Source organism: Aquarana catesbeiana, linkage group LG03 (assembly GCF_042186555.1).
Source record: "Aquarana catesbeiana isolate 2022-GZ linkage group LG03, ASM4218655v1, whole genome shotgun sequence".
Taxonomy (NCBI): domain Eukaryota; kingdom Metazoa; phylum Chordata; class Amphibia; order Anura; family Ranidae; genus Aquarana; species Aquarana catesbeiana.
In genome coordinates this window covers 415,543,599-415,571,461 of record NC_133326.1, presented here as the reverse complement: position 1 = coordinate 415,571,461, position 27,863 = coordinate 415,543,599, and the positions used below count along the sequence as shown (strand labels likewise).

Here is a 27,863-nt window from a genome sequence, read left to right as displayed (position 1 = left end):
AAAAAGACATTTGGTTTGTGAGTAGGCAGGTACAGGTCAAAAAGACTGTGGGTTATTTACAAGAGGTTAAATCATTTGGCTATTCAAGTGCAAAGTACTAGTGCAAAGTGCACTTTATAAATTGCACTGCAAGTACACTTGTTGGAAGTGCAGTCGCTGTAAATCTGAGGGGAAGATCTAAAATGAGGGGAAGCTCTGCTGATTTTATCATACAATCATGTGCGAAAGAAATGTTATTTTTTTTGGGGTTCCTTGCATGTGCCTCTCGGATCCACAGCGAATGCACTTCCAAATGCTCTTTCAGTGCAATTCCAAGTACAATTTGTACTTGTAGTGAAAAATGAATTTGCCTTTTGAAAATAACCCCCCTATGTCTAATTAACAAGGGACACCAACCTCATTAAGGTTCATTAAAACAATAAAAATTATTAAGGTTATTGTGGTAACTAGAAACCAAAAAAAAATTGAACAAAATAATATTTTGGATCATTTAGCACACATTGTAAAATAGATATTGTTTAAATCTCCAAAAAAAAAAGATGAGTCCAAAAAAAAAATTTCTACTTTAGTTCTGGAGATCTGGCTTTTAAAAAATATCAAATTAGTCATGGCATGAGGATAAATCATGAAGAAAGTTGTTTGTGAGAACTCTGTGTGAATATAAGCAGCAAAACAACTTAATTCCTCTCGCATTATAAAGAAAAAAAAATGCGCTGTATTAAAAGATCACAGAAGAGGAATGTGCTAGCTTCAATACAAAGGCAAGTTTTACCAGACCGAGCGCTTCCGTCTTGTACTTGCTTCAGAGCATGCGTCAATTTGGGTCCGTCGGACTAGCACACAGACAACCGGTTTGTACACTAGAAAGCAGAGTCCATCGGACAGATTTGAAACATGTTTCAAATCCAAGTCCGTCAAACTTTTGAGAAAACAAAGTCCGCTGGAGCCCACACATGATCGAATTGTCCGAAGAAATCCAGTACGCTGGACCAAGTATGCCGTAAAGTCCGATCGTGTGTACACGGCATAAGGACCACATTAGTGATGTACCTCTTGATATAACAAACACCTTCCTGAACTTTTACCATGATCTCTATACCTCTAGAGCTCAATACTCGGAGACACAACTTGATGATTATTTAACCCAAATATCACTCCCCCAACTGACAGACCAAGACCGCAAGGAGCTAGATGAATCCCTCTCTGTGGAGGAGCTCTCCCTTGCGATTTCACAACTACCAACTCGTAAGATGCCAGGCTTAGACGGTTTTCCAGCTGAATAGTATACGCACTTTCAACACCTCCTTAGCCCTATCCTACTTAATACATATAATAAGGCCTTGAACGAAGGACTACTCCCTCCCTCCATGAGAGAGGCTTAAATTGTTTTAATACTTAAACCCCGAAAAGATCCTCCAAAATGCGACTCCTATCGGCCGATATCTCTCATCAGCGTAGATGTCAAAATTCTGGCTAAAACGTTGGCCAACCGTCTGAACAAAGTGGTTGCGAAGTTGGTAGGGAGTGACCAAGGGGGCTTTATACCAGGTCGTTCGACCAGAATGAACATTCACAGATTATTTCATAACCTGATCTACCCACATGACTGTCCACCCACTCAGGTTATTGCATCCCTTGACTCCTGCAAGGCTTTTGACAGCGTAGAATGGCCATACCTGTTTCAAGTCTTATGGCTATATGGATTCGGCCCCCGACTGATAGCCTGGATACAAGTCCTGTATACTATGCCACTGGCTCGTATACGAGTTAGCTCACAAGTTACTGAGACTTTATCTATTACTAGAGGCACCAGGCAGGGCTGCCCTTTGTCACCCCTCCTGTTGGGCTTGGCCATGGAACCCCTTGCGATTTGGATCCGTAGCACCCTGCTAATTAGAGGTCTTCCCATAAATGACATAGAAAACGGATATCTCTTTATGCAGACGATACACTAGTCTACCCAGCCGACCCCTTATGACTCCATTACCAATCTGTTAGCTGTCACCAATACATTTGGCGACTTCTCCGGATTCCGAGTGAATTGGGACAAGTCAATCCTCTTTCCCCTAGATTAAGCTCTTATCTTGGAGATCAAACTGGACTATAGACTGCAAATAGCCACCTCATTCAGGTACTTAGGAGTTGTAATTCAACTGCCATTATCCCTCTATATAACCAATAATTTAAGACCCCTACTACTCCAATTGATGACTCAGACCAGACAGTGGAAGGACTTAACCTTAGACCTTATGGGGTGAGCCAATGTCCTTAAAATGATATATCTACCTAAATTGCTGTATGTCATGGCTAACTCCCCTTGCAAAATCCCTAAATCCATTTTTAAGAGCATAGACTCTATCTCTACTAGCTTCCTTTGGAATGGACGACCCCCCCCCAGAGTCACACTAGAGACACTTCGCCTCCCGTCCCACCTGGCAGGGTTAGCTTTCCCTGATTTTTACCTTTACTACCAGGCATCTCAATTAGTTAATATCCATGACTGGCTACACCCTGACTCGAATAACACGTGTACAACTACTGAAGGAGCCATAGTTTCCTCGTTTGAAACACTACATAACATAATATCCCGCAGATGTACACCACCAGGGCCTGGAATGTCTATCATACGTACCTCTCTCTCTGTGTTTAAAACAGTCAAATATACCTCTGACTCTTGGCTGGCCTCTCCCAAAAGCCCACTCTGTTATACAAGTAAAAGTCTATATGCATTAGGTAAACGTGCTGGATGCGCATGGTATTGCATACATCAGAAAGGGATAAATAATAAAAGGAAGGTGTCAAGTCTGCAGACTCTGCTGATGTTTATGGAGGAAGTCCACATAAAGTTATAAAATGATAGAAATGGGTATATGAAAAAAAGAGGAGGGGGAGGGGAGAAATGGATAGGGGTGATCTGCTATCAGGGCTGCCATCACAGAGGGACAGAGACCATGTTCCCAAAAGCTGAAAAGACAAAAAGAGGGAGAAGAGGCGCCTCTGGGTGCAGATTTAAAACAATTTTATTGAACAGTAAAATATTCCGCAATGCACACACATTTTTGGAGTAAAGAGAAGGCATGTATTGTGTCCCAATTGGGGTAGTCCTTGGTCTGGTCAGAGCCTTCTTCGCTCCTGTGTGTGTGCGTCCTGGGATGTATCCTCGTACACCGCTTGATGGTGTTCGGCCGGCTGCGGTGGAGTTCGTCCTCAACACGAGGCTTGGGGCACACAGAAGTCCAGGCGGAGGGTGATGACATCACCGGAATGCGATGCATTTCACGAGTGTGCAGGCTGTGGATGACGTGCACAGCCATGCTCCTTTTTCAAGCTGTTTAGACAGGGACTAGTTGGATACTAATATAGGGGTGGGAACAGGGAGTGGCCAGTATAGGATGCACCATGCCTGGGTAGCGCTATGGGGCAGAATGACACAGGTGGACCCAGTGAAAAAGATAATTAATTAGGAATGTAAATTAAGATGGGGGGGGGGGGGCAGGAGATGGGGAAAGGACGGGGGTGTGGTATATGAATTCCCATAGAAATGGTATAGTAAGTGAACATGGGTGCACTGAAACACGGGTAAATGGGAACGAAGGGGGGGGGACGACATGAAGTGAATAAAACAGCATGGCACAAACGACTGTATGCGGATGCATGTGTACAGTAAAGCGAATGATGGCAAAATACAAAATTGCAAAGAACAGCAAAGTAAATGAAATGAGAAATGGAAAATGAAAAATGAAATATAATTATAAATAAAAAATAATAATAATAAATAAAAAATAAAAAGTATATAAAATGAAAATAAAAGTAAAAATAAAAGTAAGAATGAAAATAAAAATAAAATTGAATAAAATGAAAATAAAAATAATAATAGTAATAAAATAAAAATAAATATAAAGATAAAAGCAAGGTGTAAAAATGCGCGTATCCATCTGAAAGGTGGGGACTAGTAGGATTGCAATTATCGCAGGTATGAGCATAAAAGGATATGCTGGTATGTGTAGTGGGCATAATATAAATAGAAATGGACCAAATGAGGAAATTGGGAGTGTGGACAGGACATAAATGTAATGTTGGTGCATGTGTATAGTATGCATGCATACGAAAGTGCGTGTATAGAGGAGATCCATATGTACATAAATGAATGGTCAAAATGCATAGTGGTTATGCAGAAGGGAGAGGGGGTGGGGGTAGAAACAAGGGGGGGGGAGAAAGGGGGGGTTAGTTAAGGGGTGGGGTGGGGATGGGGAATAAAAACCATACTAACCAGTACCCACCACCCCCATGGTAGTATGGTGGGATGTGGACGAGAAGGCCAACCTAAAGGTTGGAGGGGGGCCAACCTAAAGGTTGGAAGGTTGAAGGGGTAGGAGGGGGGGAAACAAGGGGGGGAGAGAGGGGGGGAGAGGGGGGTTAGTTAAGGGGTGGGGTGGGGATGGGGAATAAAAACCGTACACAATAGAATCTCTCCTGCGCTCAGGTGTCTAGTTCCTCAGTATGTGGTGTGACCAACTTTATACAGTAGTGTCTGCTGTCTTGCAGCCCTCCTCAGAATAATGGGTATTCACAGGCTGAAGAAAAAAAGAAAAAAGGAAGGCGCACCGACCTAGTGCATTACCACTGGTAAAGCTTTATTGAAGCATAAAACAGCAAAGTGCATACTCCCAAACGAGCATGGATCACAGGCATTGGCAATATGAACACCAACAAATCAGGACCTGACGTCAAGTAGATAGAGCAATGGCTGACGCGTTTCGGGGGAGAACCCCTTTACTCAGAGCCTAAGCGGGCAATGGCTGCTTACACACACGGTCCCCTCTATATATGTGTGTCTGTGCACCTCAATCGCTGCCAGCATCCACCCACATAAGTCATGCCCACCCACATGGTGGAGCCCTCCCTAACTGCACCCAATCACTGGAGTGCAACACCATAGGGGTTTATAGCAGTGACCCCATACAAGCATAGCCAGAGAGTAAAATAGATAATATACCATGTTCAAAATTAATAATAATGATAACAGTATTAACAATAATGGTAGAGAAATGCTGGTAAAGCTTTACCAGTGGTAATGCACTAGGTCAGTGCACCTTCCTATTTTCTTTTTTTCTTCAGACTGTGAATAAAAACCATACTAACAAGTACCCACCATCCCCATGGTAGTATGGTGGGATGTGAATGAGAAGGCCAACCTAAAGGTTTTCTGTAAGACGTGGGAAGGTAAGAATGTTAAATGAGCACGTGTGTAGTAATTTAAGCATTTATGCTATAAGGGGAGGTATGATGTGTGTGTATGTATGTGTGTATATATATATATATATATATATATATATATATATATATATATATATATACTGTATATATATATATATATATATATATATATATATATATATATATATATATATATATATATATATAGGCAGGGGGATCAATGTATGTAGTCAGAGTATGGTAGCGATTTCTATGCATTCGTTGATTCCTCCAGGTGAGAGGACGTCGAGGCTGTAGATCCAGTAAGTCTCTCTAGCGCACAGTTTTTTTAAACGTTCGGCTGTCGGGAGGGATCTAGGAATCTGTTCTATTACCCAGACCTTAAGACCCACAGTGGATCCATGGTGAGTCGAGGCGAAATGTCTTAGCATTGTCTTAGTGGTCTGATTGTTCGACCCACGTAGATTAGGTCACATGGGCAAGTAAGGCCATACACTACATAGTCTAAGGAACAGTCGTAGAACTCTTTTAGTGTGTAAGTGTTTCCTTTGGTGCAGAAAGTTTATTGGCCGTGCTCTACAAATTGGCAAGTCTTACAGAGTGCTTTCCGACACTGATACATCTCTATTATCGGTATCAGGATGGGTACTGAAGGTGGGGCAGTGATGGGTTTCATTTTGCTGGGGGCAATTTTATTCTTGAGATTGGGGGCTCTTCAGTATGCGACTCTCGGATGTGATGGAAGGATAGTTTTCAGGTGTGGGTCTTGTTGTAGAATTTTCCAGTGACCAGACAATATTTTTTCCATCTTTTTGTTTTTGGAATGAAACGTGGTGATGAACCTGCTGGAGCCGTCTTTGACGGATGAGATGGTTAATGGAGGTTTTCCATGGAGATATAGGTGGTATGCTTCATCTACTAGGCTCTCTGGATATTGTTTTTCTAGGAATTTGTTTTTTAGGGGGGCTCCTAGTTCAACATAATCGGTGTATCTGGTGCAGTTTTGTCTGAGGAGGCAGAATTGGCCTTTGGGAATGTTTGTGATCCATTTTGGGTGGTGGCAGCTTTTAAAGTGTAGGTATGAATTACCAGCCCTTGGTTTTGTGTAGTTTTTAGCTTAGATTTTGTGTCCTTCATGTCCCAGTTCAAAATCCAGGAAGGCTAGAGAAGTTGGGTTGCTTTCATAAGTGAAAGATAATCCGTATGTGTTGTCATTACAGTGCTGGACAGATGAGGTGATGAGTTCAGGGGTGCCGTCCCAAATGGTGATTAGGTCATCAATGTATCTTCCAAAAAATATGTTAGCAGAAAAGGGGTTGTTATTGTAAATATACTGGTTCTCCCAGAAGCCCATCGCCAAATTGGCATAGGACGGAGCAAAATATGTGCCCATGGCAGTGCCCTGTTGCTGTAGGTAAAATTCTCCATTGAAAGTGAAATAGTTGTGCGTTAAGCAGAATTTGGTTGCTTCCACGATAAAAGACTCTTGACGGGAGTTGATGAGGGGGTCTATAGCCAAGAAATGCTCTAAAGCCATGATGTCAAATGTGTGAGGAATGGAGGTGTACAGGGAGCTCACGTCTAATGATAGCCAGATGTAGGTTGGTTCCTATGTGTAAGGAGACAAGAGTTCCATTAGATGTGTCCCATCATGGATATATTACTGGAGGAGAAGAACTATGGGCTGTAGAAATTGATCTACGTATAGACTGAACCCAGCGGTAACGCTGTCCATGGAGGCCACGATTGGTCTACCGGGTGGGTGTATGGAGTCTTTGTGGACCTTAGGTAGATGATAAAAGTAAGGTATGGAGTAGAAGGATTTTTGTAGGAATGAGCTCTCAGTTTTGGTGATAATGCCATCTAGCAGGGCGGTAGAGATCAGAAGTTCTGCTTCCTTGGCAAATTCGGTGGTGGGATCTTGTTCTAGCTTGGTGTATGTGGCTTGATCGGATAGAAGTCGCCTCTCTGATGTAGTCTGCTTTGTTTTGGAGTACAATTCCTCCTCCTTTATCTGCAGATTTGATTACAAGATCTTCAGCGTGCATGCGTTTTTCAAGGGCTCTGGAATCTTGAAGTGAGAGATTGTTAGTTTTGGATGCAGATGTGGAGTTGCACATTTTTACCAGATCTGCAAACACTACCCTATAAAAGGTTTCTAGATATGGGCCTTTGGTGTGTGTGGGGAAAAATACAGATTTGGGTTTGACAGATGAGTGGACGATGGGGGGGGGGGGGAGTGGCTAGGTGTTGTGTGAGCAATCTCATGGTATCATCTTCAGAGCGAAGTGTATCAGTGTTGTCACAATCAAAGACTTCAGGAGTCAGTTCTCACTTGTTGGATGGGGATTGTGAAGAAGGACTGGTCGTGGGTATGATGGTAATATTGTTTTTTTCTTTTTCGTGCTTTATGTGAAAATGTCTTTTAAGAGTGAGATTTCTTATATAGCTGTTGAGGTCTTTAAACAAGAGAAAGGGATTGGGTTTATTGATAGGGGTGAAGTTGAGGCCGCAACTAAGCAGAGAATTCTCTGCAGGAGATAAAGAGTATGTGGACAAGTTAAAGATTTTTACCATCTTTGCACTTTCTGGGCGTTTGGTTGGTTGTCTTTTTCGTCCTCCTCTGCAGCCTCTTCTGTGAGTTTTCATTTTCAGGATATTGTGGCTGGAGGAGGACTGGGCACTAAAAAAGCTGAATGGCTGGTGGAAGGTGATGCATGGCTGGTAGAAAAGGTTGATCTTGGGTCACTGGAGGAAGTGTGATGCTGACCTGTACAGGAGGCCAATGGTATATTGGCCATGGTGGTAGCCAGGATAATGTTGGGTTGATCAGAAGTGTCACGGCTATTGGGTGAGGATGTAGCCATAGTGATGGTAGTATGCTCTTGGGTTATGTCCATAGTGGAGGGGTTGTCTGACAGGCTTGAGGTAGAAGGGATAGGATCTGGGGCAGGTGTGGAGCTTGATCTGTTGTAAAATTTATTGAGAGCAATAAACAATTCTCTATTCTTATTGCCATTGTGCTTGTTCCTTTTCTTATCAAGGCTATTACTCGGGGTATGGTGTGGGGTGTGGGATGGGCGGTGAGCTTGGAGTGATGGGAAGTTCCTTTGGTATCTGTTGGAAATTACAGTATTAAATGGTTGTAGGCTCATTAGGGGGTGTGGAGGGGCGGATATTCTCTGATTCTGAAAATAATGGGTGGTCGCCGGAGCTGTGGGTGGTGGGACGGTTATGGTCAGGAAGATGTTTTTTATTACATGTAAATACTCTGTCGGAGTTGTAATCATCCAGATCTTGTTTGAATTTACCAATTTTCATTTTGATAAGGTTGTCCTCGTCTTTTTTGGTGTTCTAATTTAATACCTCCAGCCATGTTAGTGGGATGGGTATAGAGTAACCAATAATGTCATTTATTAGGGTTTTGGTTTGTTCATTTAGTTTGTCAAACCTATCGTTTCTATGTGAGATCGGTATTCCCATCCATTTTGCAGTGCAAAATTCAGAAAGGCTGGTCCATTCTTTAGTGTTGTCATCATCTAAAAAAATGGGACATTCCTTCATAATTCTTAAGCCTCTGGGTGATATCTGAGTACTGATGTATTGTTGTAAGAAAAATTTGTCCTACCACTGTTGGTTTGTGGTGTGGACTATTCTCTCGAGTTGTTTAAATTTCCCACAGAGACTATATCGTGTTTGGCACTATGTGAAAAGGTGACAGGTGCTAGAAGGGAATATAGTTTTTCCAGAATCACATATCTTTGATTGTCTATTGTAGATATAAACTCCATCGTGGGTGGGGATGGGATACAGTTCAGACGGAAAGGGTTGAGGAATAGGGGTGGTACATGGATAAAGACCAATGGGTGCAACAATAAATAATTATAATTAAAAAATAAAAATAAGAAGAATAAGAATTAATATAAAAAATGAAGTGTAAAAATATGAAATAAAAAATGAAAAAATAAAAAAATAAAAAATAAAAAATCAGAAAATTAAAGATGAAAAATTTAAGGTGGAGAACAAAAATAATCACGTAGGGTGATCAGTAGGGATGAGCTTCGAGTTCGAGTCAAACCCATGCTCGACTCGAACATCGCATGTTCGACTGTTCATCGAATTGCGAACGATATGGGCCGTTTGCGCCAAATTCGAGTGGCACTTCACGGCCCATAATTTACTGCAGCATCGCAGTGCATTGCTGGCTGATGATTGGCCAAGCATGCACTATGACCCGCATGCTTGGCCAATCACAGCGCCGTCTGTACAGAAAGCCATAATTGGCCAAAGCCAGGGTGGCATTGGCCAATTATGGCTCAGGGGGTTTAGTACACGCCCCATACTATATAAGGCCGCCTGCATGTCGGCCCTGTGTAGTATGTTCCAGCGTTGAGAGAGAGAGAGAGAGAGAGAGACAGCGTAATTTGATTTAAGTTAGATAGAGTAGGCAGGCGAGTCAGTTAGCTGCACTTACAGTGTATTGTGTATATATATATACATCCTAGGTGTTGTCTGGTGTCTGGTGTATATATATATATATATATATATATATATATATATATATATATATACTGTATTCAGTTTAGCTAGATCTGTTCCTGTTATTCTCTTCCTACTGGCAGGCAGGTGTTTTTACAGTTTTTACGGCTACCTGAAGAAAATTGCTGGTGTTCTTCTGATCCTATTAGTCCTATTAGCTACAGTATTTACAGTTAGTGTAGTGCATCCTCTGCACAGTGTGCACCTAAAGCTACTTGAAGAAAATTGGTGATGTTCTTCTGATTCTATTAGTACCGCAGGCAGCTGCAGTATTTACAAGTTGGTGTAGTGCGTCCTCTGCACAGTGTGCACCTAAAGCTACCTGAAGAAAATTGGTGGTGTTCTTCTGATCCTTTTAGTACCGCAGGCAGCTGCAGTATTTACAAGTTAGTGTAGTGCGTCCTCTGTAGAGTGTGCTCCTAAAGCTACCTGAAGAAAATTGGTGGTGCTCTTCTGATCCTATTAGTACCGCAGGCAGCTGCAGTATTTACAAGTTAGTGTAGTGCGTCCTCTGCACAGTTTGCAACTAAAGCTACCTGAAGAAAATTGGTGGAGTTCTTCTGATCCTAATAATACCACAGGCAGGCAGCTACAGTACTTATAGTTAGTGTACTGTGTCCTCTGCACAGTGTGCACCTAAAGCTACCTGAAGACAATTGGTGGTGTTCTTCTGCTATTATTAATACCACAGGCAGGCAGCTACAGTATTTACAGTTAGTGGACTGTGTCCTCTGCACAGTGTGCACCTAAAGCTACCTGAAGACAATTGCTGGTGTTCTCATAATAATACTACAGGCAGGCAGTTGATTGTGCTAGCTGCAGTATCAGTATATATATACATCACAGCTTTGTGCAGCTACATCTTTCTGCAGGCCATTAGTATCTCTGGAAGGTCAACAAGGAGAGGCAGACAGTCATAAGCCAATAAAAGAGGGCAAGCAGGCTCTGTGTCTAGAGGCAACAGTGCTGGTCATGGAGACGGTGCATCCTCATCAGCACATGGCCGTGGGACGCACTTGTCCTTTTTTTCGGCAGCTAGCCGTGTTGAGCCGCAACATGCAAAAGACTTGGTAGAGTGGATGACCAAGCCGTCCCCATCCTCCTCATCCTCTCTCACCCAAGCTCAGGGTACTTTGTCTGGCAAAGCAGCTGCTAACGCGGTCTCTTCCCTCGGCTCAATGGCATCAGTCACTCCTTCCCTAGCCCCACCATGTCCTCCTGAGGAGTCCCCCAAACTGTTTGACCACAGTGTTGGGTACATGCTCCAGGAGGATGCCCAACGTTTTGAAGGCTCCGATGATGGTACCCAGCTAGAGGAAGGCAGTAACGTGAGCCCAGAGAGAGGGGGTGCCCAAGAAGGACAGCAATCTGGCAGTCATGTTCCCCCAGCTGCAGCATACTGCCAGGTTTGCTCCAGTGATGAGGAGGGAGGGGATGATGAGGTCACTGACTCCACGTGGGTGCCTGATAGGAGAGAGGAGGGGGAGGAGGAGGAGGAGGCACATCACCAACAAGGCAGGATGCCCTCCAGGGGCCTGCTTAAGGGCAGCACACCGTCTGCATCACACCGCAGAACTCCGCCTGTGCAGGGCGCTGCTGTCTCTGCGCGTTATTCCAAAAGTTCTTTGGTGTGGGCCTTTTTTGAGACGAGTGCATCAGATCTCACCGCTGCCATTTGCAACATATGTCTCAAGCGTATCTCACGTGGCCAAAACATCACCCGCTTGGGCACCACATGCTTGACCAGACATATGTCGACCTGCCATGCAGTTCGTTGGCAAGCCTACCTAAAAGACCCACACCAAAGAACAAAGAGGACCTCTCCTTGCTCCTTATCAGCTGGGATCTCCAACCCCACTATACCTTCAGTCCTCTCTGAGACCTGCACTGAGAGGAATGAAGGTGTAGAATTAGGTGTGTCACAGCCAAGTACTTGGGGGCAATCTGCTATCGGTACACCAACGTCAGATTGTACCAGGCAAATTTCCCTGCCCCAGCTGCTGCACCGCCGAAAGAAGTTCGCTCCCAGCCATCAAAATGCCCAGCAGTTGAATTCTAGCATGGCTAAATTGCTAGCACTTCAACTGCTGCCTTTTCAGTTGGTAGACTCTGCCCCCTTCCATGAGTTTGTGGAATGTGCGGTTCCTCAGTGGCAGGTTCCCAAATGCCACTTTTTCTCGCAGAAGGCGTGTGGAAGGCAATGTCTTGGCCTCGCTGGGCAGGGCGTCCGGCGGTAAGGTTCATATTACCGCTGACTCATGGTCCAGCAGGCATGGACAGGGACGTTACCTAAGTTTCACGGCGCATTGGGTGACTCTGCTGGCAGCTGGGAAGGATGCAGAACAAGGTGCAGTAGTGTTGGAGGTTGTTCCGCCACCACACCTCCAAAATGCTACTACTGGTGATTCTGACACACCTCTCTCCTCCACCCCCTCCTCTTCTTCTTCCTCCATGGCCTCTTCCTGTGCTTTGTCCTCAGAACCAGAGGTGCTCCTTAGGCGTTCAAGGAGCTATGCACTTACGCAGGCCAAAAGATGCCATGTGGTGCTTGAGCTGGTGTGCTTGGGGGACAGAAGCCACACTGGGGCAGAGATTCTGTCAGCTCTGCATGGGCAGGTTCAAAGGTGGTTGACGCCACACCAGCTTAAGCCAGGTATGGTGGTTTGCGACAATGACACCAACCTCCTCTCCACCCTCCGACAGGGACAACTGACCCATGTGCCTTGTTTGGCTCATGTCCTTAATTTGGCGGTGCAGCGGTTCTTGCTCAAGTACCTGGGCTTACAGGATGTCCTGAGGCAGGCCAGGAAAGTCTGTGTGAATTTCCGCAGGTCATATAATGCCAGTGCTCGGCTGGCTGACCTCCAAAAGGAATTTAACCTGCCAAAGAACCGCCTAATCTGTGACATGCCCACCAGGTGGAACTCAACGTTGGCCATGCTGCAGCGGCTGCACACGCAGCAGAGGGCCATCAATGAGTACCTATGCGACTATGGCACCAGGACAGGGTCAGGGGACCTTAGTTTTTTTTCCCCCACGCCAGTGGGCTATGATCAGGGATGCATGCACTGTCCTGTCACCATTGGAGGAGGCCACGAGGATGGTGAGCAGTGACAGTGCATGCATCAATGACACTGTACCTCTTGTCCACCTGTTGGAGCACACGCTGTGTGGAATAATGGACAGGGCACTTGAGGCAGAACAGAGGAAGAGGAGGACTTCCTTAACTCTCAAGGCCCCCTTTATCCAGACAGTGTTCCTACGTGCCTGCCAATCGCACAGGAAGAGGAGGAGGATTGTGTCAGCATGGAGGTGGAGCCTGGCACTCAGCATCAGCAGCAGTCTTCAAGGGATCATCTACAGTCCCAAGAAACCCATGGACTTGTACGTGGTTGGGAGGAGGTGGCTGTGGATCATGTCATCTTTAGTGACCCAGAGGACTCCGGACCGAATGCCTCAGCAAACCTACGCTGCATGGCCTCCCTGATACTGCAAAGCCTGCGGAAGGATCCTCGTATTTGTGGTATCAAGGAGAGGGATCAATACTGGCTGGCAACCCTCCTTGATCCACGTTACAAGGGTAAGGTTGCGGACCTTATCTTGCCGTCGCAGGGGGAGCAGAGGATGAAACATCTTTGGGAGGCCTTGCAGAAAGGTCTGTGCAACTCGTTCCCAGAGACTGGGAGGTTACAAACTCCTGTTGCTGGACAACGTGTTGCAGAGGCTTCGGTCAGTCAAAGGAGCGGTGGAGAAGGTGGCTGTCTGACTGATGCGTTCACACAATTTTTTAGTCCGCAGCCCCAAAGTATGATCAATTCCAGCAACCATCACCAGCATCTGTTTTACATGGTGCAGGAATACCTAGGGGCAAGATCTGACTTGGACACCTTTCCCACCGAAAATCCTCTGGGTTACTGGGTCTTGAGGATGGATCACTGGCCAGAGCTTGCACAGTATGCAATTGAGCTACTGGCCTGTCCTGCATCCATCGTTCCTTCGGAATGCACATTCAGTGCTGCTGGAGGCTTTGTAACCGATCACAGGGCGCGCCTGTCCACCGACTCGGTCGATCGACTGACCTTCATAAAAATGAATCAGTCTTGGATCACCACCAGCTACCAGGCACCTGATGCTGATGTAACCGAATAATTTTTTTTGAAATGTCAGATCCCTTCAAGACTGCCTATGCTGATGCTGAGTGACTATCCTGTTATGCTGAGTGATTATCCTCTTCGTCATTAATGATCATGCTGATAGCTTGTAAGAATATTTTTGGTTCTGGGCGCCGCCACCAGTGGCTAAGGCCCAATTTTTCAGCCCCTGTTTAACAGGGGCGTATAATTACAATTTTTGATGCAATATTTTGCAGGAGAGTTTGTTGCTGCACTCAACTAAAGTATCTATGAGGGGTTGCAGTGTTGTGGCACCAGCACCAGTGCCTAAGGCCCAATTTTTCAGCCCCTGTTTAACAGGTGCGTGTAATTACAATTTTTGATGCAATACTTTACAGCAGGGCTCATTCCTGCGCTCCAACTAGAGTATCTGTGAGGGGTTGCAGTGTTGTGGCACCAACACCAGTGCCCACGGCCCAATTTTTCTGCCCCTGTTCAACAGGGACATGTAATTACAATTCTTGATCTAATATTTCACAGCAGGGCCAGTTCCTGCGCCCACCAAGAGTAACTGTGAGGGCTTACAGTGTTGTGGCAACACCATCACCACCACCACCACCACCAAAGGCCCAATTTTTCTGCCTCTGTTCAACAATGGCATGTAATTACAATTTTTGATCTAATATTTCACAGCAGTTCCTGCGCCCACCAAGAGTAACTGTGAGGGCTTACAGTGTTGTGGCAACACCAACACCTAAGGCCCCAATTTCTGCAGAGTATATAGGGCAGGCCCCTACTTTCAAACATCCAACTTACAAACGACTCCTACTTGCAAACAGAAGGAGACAACAGGAAGTGAGATGAAATCTACCCCTAGGAAGGGAAATTCTCTCCTGTAAGAGTTAATATGGGAAAAACGTGTCTCCTCTCCACTGATGCTTTATCACCAATCCTTGTTTCACTAAAAACCCCAAATTTTCAAAAAACATTTGTCATTGGGACAGAAAGTGAGGAGAAATCTTCTGAAGAGGTGCACAGACAGCAAAAAAAATGTTACGGGGTGATAACCCTTCCCTAGGTTTTCCAAAAAGCTTAAAAATAGATTTTTTGGCTGGAGCTACACTTTAAAAATGTATCAGTTCAAAATTACAAACAGATTCTACTTAACAACAAACTTACAGTCCCTGTTTTGTTTGCACTGCCTGTATACTGCTGTTCAGAGTATATAGGGCCTGGGGGCCCCACGCCTTTCCTTTTTTTAATTTGGGTGCGGGGTTCCCCTTAATATCCATACAAGACCCAAAGGGCCTGGTAATGGACTGGGGGTTGGTACCCATGGCGTTTGTCGAACTGACTTTCCATATTGCCGGGACCCGACATTACATTAAAGCCGCAAGCAGTTTTAAATGACTTTTATTCCTTTAAAAATGTCATTTTGTGCAGGGACAGTTCTAAGCATGGGAAACACGCGCCACTTTACAAGCATACTATAGACACCCCCAGGTACGATATTTAAAGGAATATTTCACTTTTTTTTTTTTCACTTCAAGCATCATTAAAATCACTGCTCCCGAAAACCGGACGTTTTTAAAACTTTTTTTTGCATTGATACATGTCCCCTGGGGCAGGACCCAGGTCCCCAAACCCTTTTTAGGACAATACCATGCATATTAGCCTTTTAAATTAGCACTTTTGATTTTGAACGTTCGAGTCCCATAGACTTTAATGGGGTTCTAAATTTCGTGCAAACTTTTGGTCCGTTCGCAGGTTCTGGTGCGAACCGAATCGGGGGGTGTTTGGCTCTTCCCTAATGATGATGATGGGTGTATTATACAATGATGATAGCAATGACGGGTGTATTATACAATGATGATAGTGATGATGGGTGTATTATACAAGGATGAGGATGATGAGGATGGGTGTATTATACAAAGATGAGGATAGCAATGACGGGTGTATTATACAATTATGAGGATGATGATGACGGGTGTATAATATGGGGATGACAATGATGGGTGTATTATACAATGACTGGAGCATCAGGGTGTCAGTGAGTGTGCCACATCATGTCGCGCTGGCTGCTTTGTAGTACATGATTTTGGGGATTTCTGCCATGCCATGTACTGACTATGTTACACTACATAATAGTCACAAATTGTGAGTACATCTGTCCTATAATGTATACAGCTATATACACCCACCTACTTCCTTCCTGTGTGTAGAGACCTTCCTCCATCATCACTGACTGCAGATATACATCACCTGTCCTGTTATATTATATATAGCTGTATACAGGACATATGATGTATATCTGCAGACAGTGATGATGGAGGGATGTCTCTATATACAGGAAGGAAGGTGGGTGTATATAGCTAGCTGTATACAGGACAGAGGATGCATATCTGCATAATCTGATCTGTGAGGCTGAGCTATATACCCTGATCTGTAATGCTGAGCTACTGTATATACCCTGATCTATGAGGCTGAGCTGTAAACTCTGTCCTGTGATGCTAGGGCTGTATAATCCTGTCCTGTGATTCTGGGGCTGTATACTCTGTCCTGTGATGCTGAGCTGCATACTCCTGACACTATGGGTGGAATACAGGGGACGGAGTGGGTGGATTATATAAGGGGTGGGGTTCATGAGAAGTGGGATGGGTCAAGAAGGAGGGGCGGGGTCTGGCGCTCCCCCATCCAAAAACTTTACCAGCCGCCACTGGAGGAATGTGTTTTGCGAATGCCAAGCACATTATGAAGCCACGTACTGGGCAAGCAGTCATGAATCTGTTTGGATCGGCTGAAGGATTCCCTTCAAATTAAATGCATGTGCAATTAAAGCGGGGTTCCCATTTAAAAAAAAATAAAAATTCAAAGTCAGCAGCTACAAATACTGCAGCTGCTGACATTTAATCAGACACTAACCTGTCCCAGGGTCCAGCGATGCGGGGGATCGAAGCCCGGCTCGTCCCCCCTCCGCTCGGCTGCGCCAGCATTTTAACTGTGGGCGCCCGGCTGTGGCTTCACAGCCGGGCACCCACTGCGAACGCACGAGTCGCGCGCAGTCACTAGCCCCACAATCATCTGGGACAGGTCACGTGTCCCAGATGATTGACAAGAGGGAGGGCTGAGAGGCGATCTCCCTTCCTGCGCCAAGGGAAGTGACGCCAGGAGCCCAGGCACCGAAGGAGGCAGACTACGAGGGACCCCTAGCAACAGGCATTTAGAGGTGAGTAAAAAAAAATTTTTCTCTAAATGTTTTTTTTTATTTTTTTAAGCACATTAGTAATTTTTTTTTTTTTTTGGGGGGTGGAACTCCACTTTAAGTAACATCAAACTATAATGTTACAGTGGTAAATGGTATATACTCTTCCCACGTTAAAGAACTGAGATACTGCCAGCAATGAGAGATAAGGTGGAAAGCTTGTAGACTTTAACTTACACATTAGATGTGTGTGGGAAACTGCGTCAAATGCTTTTTCAAGTCCAAATGCGCTATATTCACAGCTAGCTGTTAGGAGGAAATGGGAGGGGTATGACAAATGACAGATTAAGCAAAGTGACATCTGAGTAAACATTAATGCATCAAGGTGAAGGATGAATGGGGAGGACATCACCTTACCCATGTCTTTAGGAGAAGTAAGGAGGACAAGTGACACCTGACCAATGACTAAGGAATTCAGCAAAACTAATAGTTGACCAATCACGAGTTATGTGACACGGGGAAGAAGATAAATAATGTGAGTGACCTTCTGTAAAGGGTCTTTCCCTCCCCTGGCTTTTCTTGGAGAGGATGCATGTGTGAATGATTCAGCAATTGCCAGGCCTGCACATTCTGGGGAGAATGAGAAGAGTACAATGGTGCTTTGCCTTTTAGTTCTGTTGACTAGTGATGATACGGTTTCAGAGTTCCAAGGATTGGGAGTTGGCCTATGCTACGGCCTGGATACACAGGAAGGTGGCCACTTAGAAGAGTTCTGCTTGGTCTATTAACTATCTTTGCCTTAAAGCGGTAGTAAAGTCTTGGTATTAACAGAAAAAATGGGCCCACCTGCAGGTTTAGGTCATACAGTAATATACAAGTATGCACTGCATACTAGTACATTATGACAGACTTCCCAAGAAACTGAGCTCTCCGGGGCTACGCTGTCATGGCTCTCCCTTGTCCCTGGTGCTTCCATCTTCACCTGTTTTTCCTTCCGGGTTTAGTATCTTTGGCCGCTTGAATGTCCAGGCTGAGGTGACGTCACTCCTGCACATGCGCATGGGAGTCACATCGCTGCACGCAGAGGGGGCCATAAATGTGGTTTGAGCTGTGCAAATCACATTACCTGCTGAAAGGCAGGGGGGATGTTTGTGACAGAAGAGGCCTCTAGGGTCTCTTCTGTTTTAAAAGCCCTGCCTGACAGCAGATTTTGTATTAATTTAGTTTACTACCACTTTAAGGTTCTCTAGATCAGTGTTTCTCAACTCCAGTCCTCAAAGCGCCCCAACAGGTCATGTTTTCAGGATTCAGATGAAACAGTTGCTCAACTTGGAGATTGAATCAAGATGAAATCTTCTTCGTCATTCTTTGCTCAGAGTCCAACTGCTTTCTCCTGTTGCCAGAACAATACTTATTTCTTTGACTTCAAGAACAACTCTACTTTTTTCTCCCGCATGCTTGTTCAAAAGTCCTACTCCCCTCTCCCATACTTCCTGTACATCAAATCCTGGAAGGAGCTTCCTCTGCAGGGCTCAAACACTAGTCTGACTGGTTCATTTGCATATCAATGGGGGAAGCTTTGCTTCTAAAACAGCACATGGTTTTAAAATTTAACTCTTCACATATAACTATGCTATAAAATCACCCATAGCAGTAACCAGTGGTGGTGGCAATGAGACTGCAAGATACAACTGAGGGATTTTTGCTGCTGTTTCTGTTTCTGGGTATCCTCTACCCGTAAGTATTTCCTCTCTAAACACCGAACCAATACGTTTTAAAAAAGAAGATTGATTTGCTCATTGCTGGTAGGTCGGTGAATAGTTTGGTGCAGCTAAAGGGCAAACTACCATACCAGTAGAAAGAATGGGGGGGGGGGCATGTACAATCCAGCAACTTTGTAGGGGGTCATAGCTACAACAATATTTTTTGCTGTTTATCTAACACAACAAGTACATTATGATGAAAAAGGTCATCTATTTCTAAATACCACCACTTGTGCCTCACTATATTTTGTAGGGCCTGACTCATATACGATTATATGCATTGATAGGTGTGTATAGGACATTTCTAAATACGTGTAATGATTTAAATGGTATAATGTATACCATGCATTGACTTCCTTTTAGGTGCATTCAAATTGGTTTAAAAAGAATAGAAGTTTTTGCATCCAGGGGCAGATTGGTTATTCTGAATGCATGTAAATGCCTATTTATTTAAATGCAGGAGAACTTGATCTGCATTGTATAAAGTGTAAGGCTGGGTTCAAACTTATGCAAATTGGATGCAGGTTTCTCCGCATCCAATTCACATGACAGGAGAGTGTAACCGACTCTCAATGGAGCCGGTTCACACTGGAAAGGGGTTCTGTGAGTCTTTGGCTTCATTTCAGGTCTGAAATCAGGCAAAAATCTGGACCTGATTTGCAACTGAAATGGAGAACAGGGACACACCAGACCCCTGCTGTGAGCCACGGCCGCAGCATTTGTGAACCCGGCCTAATACTGGTAGATTTGTTTTTGTTCCTTTCAAACAAGAGAAATTAAACAAAAACAATAACAGGGCTAAGGAATATCTAAGTAAGAGATTTCCTTTTGTTCCCTTTTTGCAAGATTGGCACTACAGAATAGTTGTAGTGATACTATGCAATTGTCCGTGTTGATACAGTGTTCATGTACTATATATGTAGTGTATATGTGGTTCATGTTTCTTGTAAGAACTAGAAATGGAAGAATCTTCATATTGTAATAATCAATATATAAGTGTAGCACTTACCCCCAAAGGAGCTGTTGATATTTGATTGGGCCTGTACTCTGCTAACCTCACCCCCTATAATTTGCTCAACCCGCTTGACACAACTGTGGTGTGGTGTTGGTGTGAAACTAGCAATAAAGGGTAATCACACAATGTATAATATGATAATAGTGTATCTTAACCATTACCTTGGGTATCCGTTTTTCCACCAGCAGGAAAAAGGGACAATGCTTCACACCAATTGTAATTAACCAGAATGTGTTCTTTACTGAAACTGGCATAAAACAATAATTACAATGCTGTACCGTCACACAAACGTAATGCAACAGCACAGTGAGTATTCACAACAATCTTAACACATAAGGAACTCCTGAATGACCCTTGTAGGAGCGTCTCCAAGTGGGACCAATGCTCAGAATGACAATGTCTTGACTCTGAGCACCTTCCCACTGAAACAGTATGCTGTAATTAACACAGGCATGTAAAGTTATCCACCCAGCAAAACACAGTTACTAAGGAGCTCCTCCTGCCTTATAATACAGTCCTTCCTTATTGTGATTGAATGCAAGGCCTTGCAATAATAGAGGTAGTCCTTTAATCTTCTGTCTTCTGCTAGCTATTGTATTGTAATACTTATAATCCGCAGGATTTCCGACCAATAAAGCAGTGTAGAATAATATACAGCTGTAACTTTAATCATGTAAAGTATTTGTGCACTCCTTCCCTGGGAATGAACTTCCAGCGGCAGCCACTTGGTAATGAAATCAGGCTTGAGGCCTGTGTAAGTGTAACTCTATTTAACTAAACTGTTCCATGGGACTACCAGTCCCAGCAACGCTTTGCAATCAGTCTAAGTGTGTGAAATGCGGTACAAACTTCTGGGCATCAGCCCTCTCACCACACTAGGTCCAGACAGATGGATGCCTCCGCTCCACAAGATCTCAGTTTGTTTGCTGCGGCCACGCCGTCACGCAGTTCCATTCACAAGATAACCGGGAGTCCTCAGTTACCTCTGTCAAGGGTCTCTGGATCGACCACACTGCTGCTCCAGCACGCTGTGGTGTAAGGCAGAATCAATGGCTACTGTTCCACTCCACACAATGTAGGCCGCTGCTCTGTGTTACACAGAGCTCCAGGAACAAGAGAGAGAAAATGGTCGCACGGGGCCTTTTATTGCCTACCCAGCATGCAGTTCAGTCACCCAGTGTTTATGGGTAGGTAGGTGAGCATTCTTGGTAAGTGAGTTCTTTCACAAGGTAAACATTAAGTCACTTCATGCTTAGCTTGTGTGTGAAAAATAAAGAAGTATATTCACATTTTTACCACTGGAGGGAGCCAAATACCAGTATATAACATTGTCTATTGCTTTTGCATTATATGACATTAGAAAGCAAAAATGTCAGCGCTACATAATATTTTTGTAATGTGTAAGGTTTTTATGTAGATTTTAGGTTAGTTTTTTTTTATTGTAACACTTAATGTGCATTATCTTTTTTTTCTAGACAAAATAGAAGATGAGCTGGAAATGACAACAATTTGTTATCGGCCAGAAGGACTGGAACAGCTTGAAGCACAAACAAACTTTACAAAATTAGAGCTGCAAGTTCTCTACAGGGGGTTCAAAAATGTAAGTTTATACAAATCAAATAAAAACAGTTCTGACAAAAATAGCAGATTCATTTTTTTAACATAATGATGTGATAACACGATAAAAGGTCAGTCAACTGATACACCAAAATACTATAGATCAAGGTGACTTGAGGCCAAAAAGACAATAAAAAAACAATTTTGTAATAATATTCAAATTGTATTCTTTCTGACACAAATAATCTAAACTCCAAAATTAAAATATATTTGAGCATTATGGGGCTCTGACAAGTTTTTCTAAATACGAATCTTTGTCTATTAAAAAATATAATTCTTAAACAGTATAGAAACTTGAGGCTTAATACTCAGTTGAAATACATACTCATGTGAAAAATGAAGTACACCCCTTGGAAATTGTTGACTTTTAAATACATTTAAACAGACGTTACATAAGATGTACATTCAAATATTTCATCAGTATTTACGAAAAAACTTTATTCAAACAGTGCCTACAGAAAAAGATTATATATTTAGACAAATAAAACAGCATTCATTTTTATAAAATAAATGAACAAAAATACGGGTTTATCACATAGAAAAGAAAGTATACTCGTATATCTACAGTGCCTTGCAAAACCCCCCCCTTGGCATTTTTCGTGTTTTGTTGCCTCACAACCTGGAATTAACATGGATTGTTTGATGATTTGCATCATTTAATTTACAGAACATGCCCACAACTTTGAAGATTTTTTTTTTTTTATTGTGAAGCAAACAACAAATAGGACAAAATAACAGAAAAAGTCAATGTGCATAACTATTCACCCCACTAAAGTCAATACTTTGTAGAGCCACCTTTTGCGGCTATCACAGCTCCAAGTCGCTTTGGATAAGTCTCTATGAGCTTGCCATATCTTACCACTGGTATTTTTGCCCATACCTCCTTGCAAAACTACTCCAGCTCCTTCAAGTTGGATGGTTTGCGCTTGTGAACAGCAATCTATAAGTCTGACCACAGATTTTCTATTGGATTGAGGTCTGGGCTTTGACTAGGCCATTCCAACACATTTACATGTTTCAAGTGTTGCTTTAGCAGTGTGTTTGGGGTCATTGTCCTGCTGGAAGGTGAACCTCCATCTTAGCCTCACATCACACACATTGTGGTACAGGTTTTGTTCAAGAATACCCCTGTATTTAGCACCATCCATCTTTCCCTCAAATCTGACCAGTTTCCCAGTCCACCATGTTTCACTGTGGGGATGGTGTTCTTTGGGTGATGTGATGTGTTGGGTCTCATCAGACCAGAGCACCTTCCTCCATACATTTTGGGAGTCTCCCACATGCCTTTTTGCAAACTCAAAACGTGCCATTTTGTTTTTTGCTGAAAGTAATGGCTTTCTTCTGGGCACTCTGCCATAAAGCCCAACTCTATGGAGCATACGGCTTATTATCCTATGTACAGATACTCCAGTCTCTGCTGTGGAACTCTGCAGCTCCTCCAGGGTTACTTTAGGTCTCTGTGCTGCCTCTCTGATTAATGCACTCCTTGCCCGGTCCGTGAGTTTTGGAGTGCGGCTGTCTCTTGGCAGGTTTGCTGTTGTGCCATGTTCCTTCCATTTGGTTATGATAGATTTGATGGTGCTCCTAGGGATCATCAAAGATTTGGATATTTTTTTATAGCCTAACCCTGACTTGTACTTCTCAACAACATTGTCCCTTACTTGTTATGAGAGTTCCTTGGTCTTCATGGCAGTGTTTGGTTAGTGGTGCCTCTTTCTTAGGTGATGCAGCCTCCAGGGCCTTTCAAAAAGGTGTGTATATGTAATGACAGATCATGTGACACTTAGATTGCACACAGGTGGACATCATTTCACTAATTATGTGACATCTGAAGGTAATCGGTTGCACCAGAGCTTTTTATGGGCTTCATAACAAAGGGGGTGAATACATACGCACATGCCAATTATCAGTTTTTTATTTCTGAAAAATAGTTTTATGTATATATTTTTCTAATTTTACTTCACCAACTTAGACTATTGTGTTCTGATCCATCACATATAATTCAGATTAAAAAAAAAACATTGAACAAAAGGTGCCAGTGGTTAGGACCTCCCAAGGCAGTATGCAGGTGGAACCTGTCTTATATACTGTACTCCTTAGATATCTGGGGTCTGGTGTTCTCTTTGATTTTACGTGTGTGGTGTTATCATTCATTGATCAAAAAAGCTCTCTAGGCCTTTTAGTATTATCAAATAAAAGAAAAGTTTGCTCCCCTCTTTGAGTGCAGCCCTAAGTGTTTGGAGACCACTTCATCCATCCGGTAGAGACACTGCCTGGTCCTGACTTTGCTGAGCCCCCTTGACATACGTTCTTTTAGTATTATCACACCCCTTATGGGGCGTACACACGGTCGGACTTTTCGGCTACAAAAGTCCGACAGCCCGTCCGACAAACTTTCGACTGACTTTTGGTGGACTTGCGGCGGAATTTCTAATGAACGGACTTGCCTACATACGATCACACAAAAGTCTGATGGATTCATACGTGATGACGTACACCGGAGTAACATAAGGAAGTTGATAGCCAGTAGCCAATAGCTGCCCTAGCGTGGGTTTTTGTCCATCTGACTAGCATACAGACGAGTGGATTTCTGGGTCCGGCGGAGTTACGACGTAAAGAATTGAAGCAAGTTCCAAATCTAAAGTCCGTCAGATTTGCGACTGGAAAAGTCAGTTGAAAGTCCGGGGAAGCCCACACACGATCGGATTGTCCGCCGGATTTGGTCCGTCGGCGTCCGTCGGACTTTTGTAGCCGAACAGTCAGACCGTGTGTGCGCCCCATAACATGCAATATATTATCGTACTTAACATTCATATATAGAAACAATTGGATTTGAGGCTAAAGTGGACTTTAACAGTACCATAAAACTTGGGATACACATATATAGATAAAACAAGATGCATTTTATTGCGTTTTATAATAACATATTTAAAACATACAATTTTAAAACTCTTGAACTCAAATCAAGAGAAAAAGGGTACAACTGAGAGAAATGATGATATCAATCACCCTGTAGTGATCATATTAGCATGCTCGACATGTTTCGCGGACAGTATTCCACTTCTTCAGGAGCTTTATTTGCATTTGTATATGATGTTTATAGGACAGAGATCATATATGTAATACTATAATAGAAAAAGAGAAACATATTAGACATAATGACAAGAAAAAAACACATTCAAGGCCATTGAAATACATATGTTTTTTGGTATGCTACCCCCCACATGAATTCAACCCTTACCCTAAGCGAAGTCATACACTGCAGTATGCATAGGAGCCCCCACAGACACAAAAAGGGGAGGCGACAAAGTAGTCTAGTAAAGAGCATAAGTACTATTATAAGCCATAATACCCCTAAACAGACATGATGAAAAATGACAGAGGTAAAGTCATCTACACAAGGGAACATAACAAAGTTTGAACTCTATAGGCATCTAGATAGTTTTTTAGGCATCAACAGCAAATAGCCAATATATGTGTATGCATGCACACATCCATAAGCCGAGTAGATAAGTATCATCAGCTGTGCCTGTCACCAGGTAAATCCTGAGTCATACGAGACAGGGAAGATAAGGGTCTCAGTTGCTATATCTATCACCAGGTAATTCCTAAACCAGGGAAGGTAGGGGACAGATAATCCTATGAAAATATATAAAGTGTATAGAGCACTTATTAGTTCAAAACATAACAGGGCAAAGACTGTACAGAGTACACAGAGTACACAGGCTTAAAAGGGCTCACCTTCTAGTAAAGATGGTAGAGTGAAAAGCTCTAGAGTAATCCCTGAGTAATCCAACAAGCATCCACTGCATCCATGGGAGAAGGGTCTCTATAACAAGGGGTTTGAAGAGGATTACCACTGAACCCAAATTTTCACAGTGTAAAACTTAGAATGCAGGTGTAGTCAGGACTTACCATCCACAACGGGGGGGGGGGGATAGACATAGCAGGACTGCAGCAGAACATTGAGCTCCACACTCAGCCCTCTCTTATCTGTGTGAGGCTCCTGCCCAGCGCCGCCCACCAACCAATTGGCCCCGCAGAGCGTGTGCGCGGGAATCGCGCATGTGCAATGTCTCCAAACGGGCACCCACACAGGCACTGGCAGTGTCCGTGCAGTGTGTCGCCCATCAGACAGCGACAAAACAGGGGCATGAAACCGCAGCCTTGCTCTCCCTGTGACAGGAAGTCACATCAGGATTGGGTCCTAAGATTCTAAGTTGGAAATTGGCAAAACCTCCAACCTGGGATGCCACAGGATGACATCTAGTGGCTGACATGGATATGTCATGTCTCCAGGCGGATCGCAGTGATGGAATATAGGATCAAAGCCAGGGGAGCATATAGAGGACAGCACCACACAGACCATGTTATACCCAAGCATATAAACAAAACAAATAAACAAATAAACAAAATATAACAAATGTTGGTATGGATCAAATCACAAGATGTGTACTAAGTTAAAATTTAATTAGATTGCTGGAAAAATCCAAATCCGAGCCCCTGCAAATCACCAAGGAAAACAATTAAAAATAATAATAGTAGTGAGGACCAGAGGAAGACCAGATATACACATGCAGCTGCACACATATAACATATGTGCATATGCATGTGCATCCATAAAGCCCAGATTATTCAAAGAAAAGGTCTATATGAGTTAGCCTCATTCAGGCCTGGCAGGATCATAGCATCAAGGCTTGATCCATAGAGTTTCACGCTGGAGTATACTTTTGTCCCAATTTCCTCCTCTGCGATCTGGAGAAATCACCTCCAGACAAAGAAGGAAACCATTTCTGTGTTATATTTATGATGAAGGCCAACATGTATTGTGATGGGCATGATGATTTTTCCCCCGCTAGAGTAAATTTGTAAATTTAAATTTAAATAAATGTAAATTTGTACTTAACATTCACTTAGTATACAGTAACAATGTTATAATAAACAGTAGCAGCAGCAGTGTCTCAAAACCAATAAAACTGTAGCTATTTTGACAAGCTTTACTATGATATCAAAATAAAAAAAAAATCTAGCTTATTCGTTTTAACAGACAGATTGCTTCTTTCAGCTGGTAATGACTGTTCTGACTTGCAGAGCACCAGGGAGGAGATATGGGGAATGGGCCCCCTTTTGTCCAGGATAAGTAAAGCCCCTTTCCCCTTTTGAACCAGATGTTGTGTCTTTTCACATGTTTTCTATTTCTGCTGAAATCTACACCCACAAGAAAATTATCTTTGACTTATCAGTCCAGGCTATTTGCCTTTCATACCTTTATGAGCAGTCATGGCGCTTACCACATTATGGCACAAAACAGAGATATTTGGATGTTCAATGTTTAATGCAAGCAACAGTGTATGGTTTGCCAGATCCATTAAGGGATTGTGCTCACTGAATGTGTGAATGTCCACTGGGTCTGAATCTGCAACATAAGCATGCCTAGAATTTTCATAGTGATGGCTCCTTTTTATTATGCATTTTCTTTTAGTAAATAAGGAATGTTTTGAGTTAAAACTGTAAGACATAAAAAAACTTCAAACCACATTGGGAGTGGGAATCAGGTGATATCAAGAACAGAAGAAAAGATTGATTGCACACTTGAATCCAAAAGATGCTGTAGACATTTCTTTATTGTCATGAGCCAGACAAAATTGCAATGATGATCAGTTGATGTGCTTCACACAAAAATAACTGCTTGTTCACAACAATTGAAATGCTCACAATACAAGCTATTTAAAGGCATATATCAAATCAAACACCTAACACAAAACACCTGTAGTTAAAGAGCAATCAACACAAAACTTCACTGACATAAAAACATTTCTTAAATGCTAAAGCATCTGATCATAAATTGGTCAAAACGAGAAATAGATAATTTAAACATGTAAGCAAGAAATGTATTAAAAACAAAAATAGAAAAATGAGCGAAAAAACATGTATATATACCAAAATAAATCACATATATCACTGTGTAACAAATTGATGGCACGTCTAATGGCGCGTACACAGGGTCGGATTTTCCGATGGGAAATATTCGATGGGAGCTTGTTGTTGGAAATTCCGACCGTGTGTAGGCTCCATCGGACATTTTCCATGGGAATTTCCGACAAAATTTGAGATCTGGATCTCAAATTTTCCGACAACAAAATCCATAGTCGTAAATTCTGATTGTGCGTACACAATTCCGACGCACAAAGTTCCACGCATGCTCGGAATCAAGCAGAAGAGCCGCACTGGCTATTGAACTTCATTTTTTCTCGGCTCGTTGTATGTGTTGTATGTCACCGCGTTGTTGGCGATCAGAGTTTCCGACAAGATTTGTGTGACCGTGTGTATGCAAGACAAGTTTGAGCCAACATCCGTCGGAAAAAAAACATGGAATTTGTTAATATGTGTGATTTTGG

At 43.1% G+C, this 27,863-nt stretch overlaps 1 protein-coding gene across 3 annotated transcripts in view; it reads left to right on the top strand.

The window, feature by feature from the left end:
* The window catches only part of KCNIP1 (potassium voltage-gated channel interacting protein 1), a 586,554-nt gene that overhangs the window by 211,898 nt on the left and 346,793 nt on the right, over window positions 1–27,863 (top strand). For all 3 annotated transcript variants that reach the window (XM_073620736.1, XM_073620735.1, XM_073620737.1), the window contains one exon: window positions 21,324–21,448. In XM_073620736.1, coding sequence (XP_073476837.1) covers window positions 21,324–21,448 — 125 coding nt within the window. The remainder of the gene's footprint in view (window positions 1–21,323; window positions 21,449–27,863) is intronic.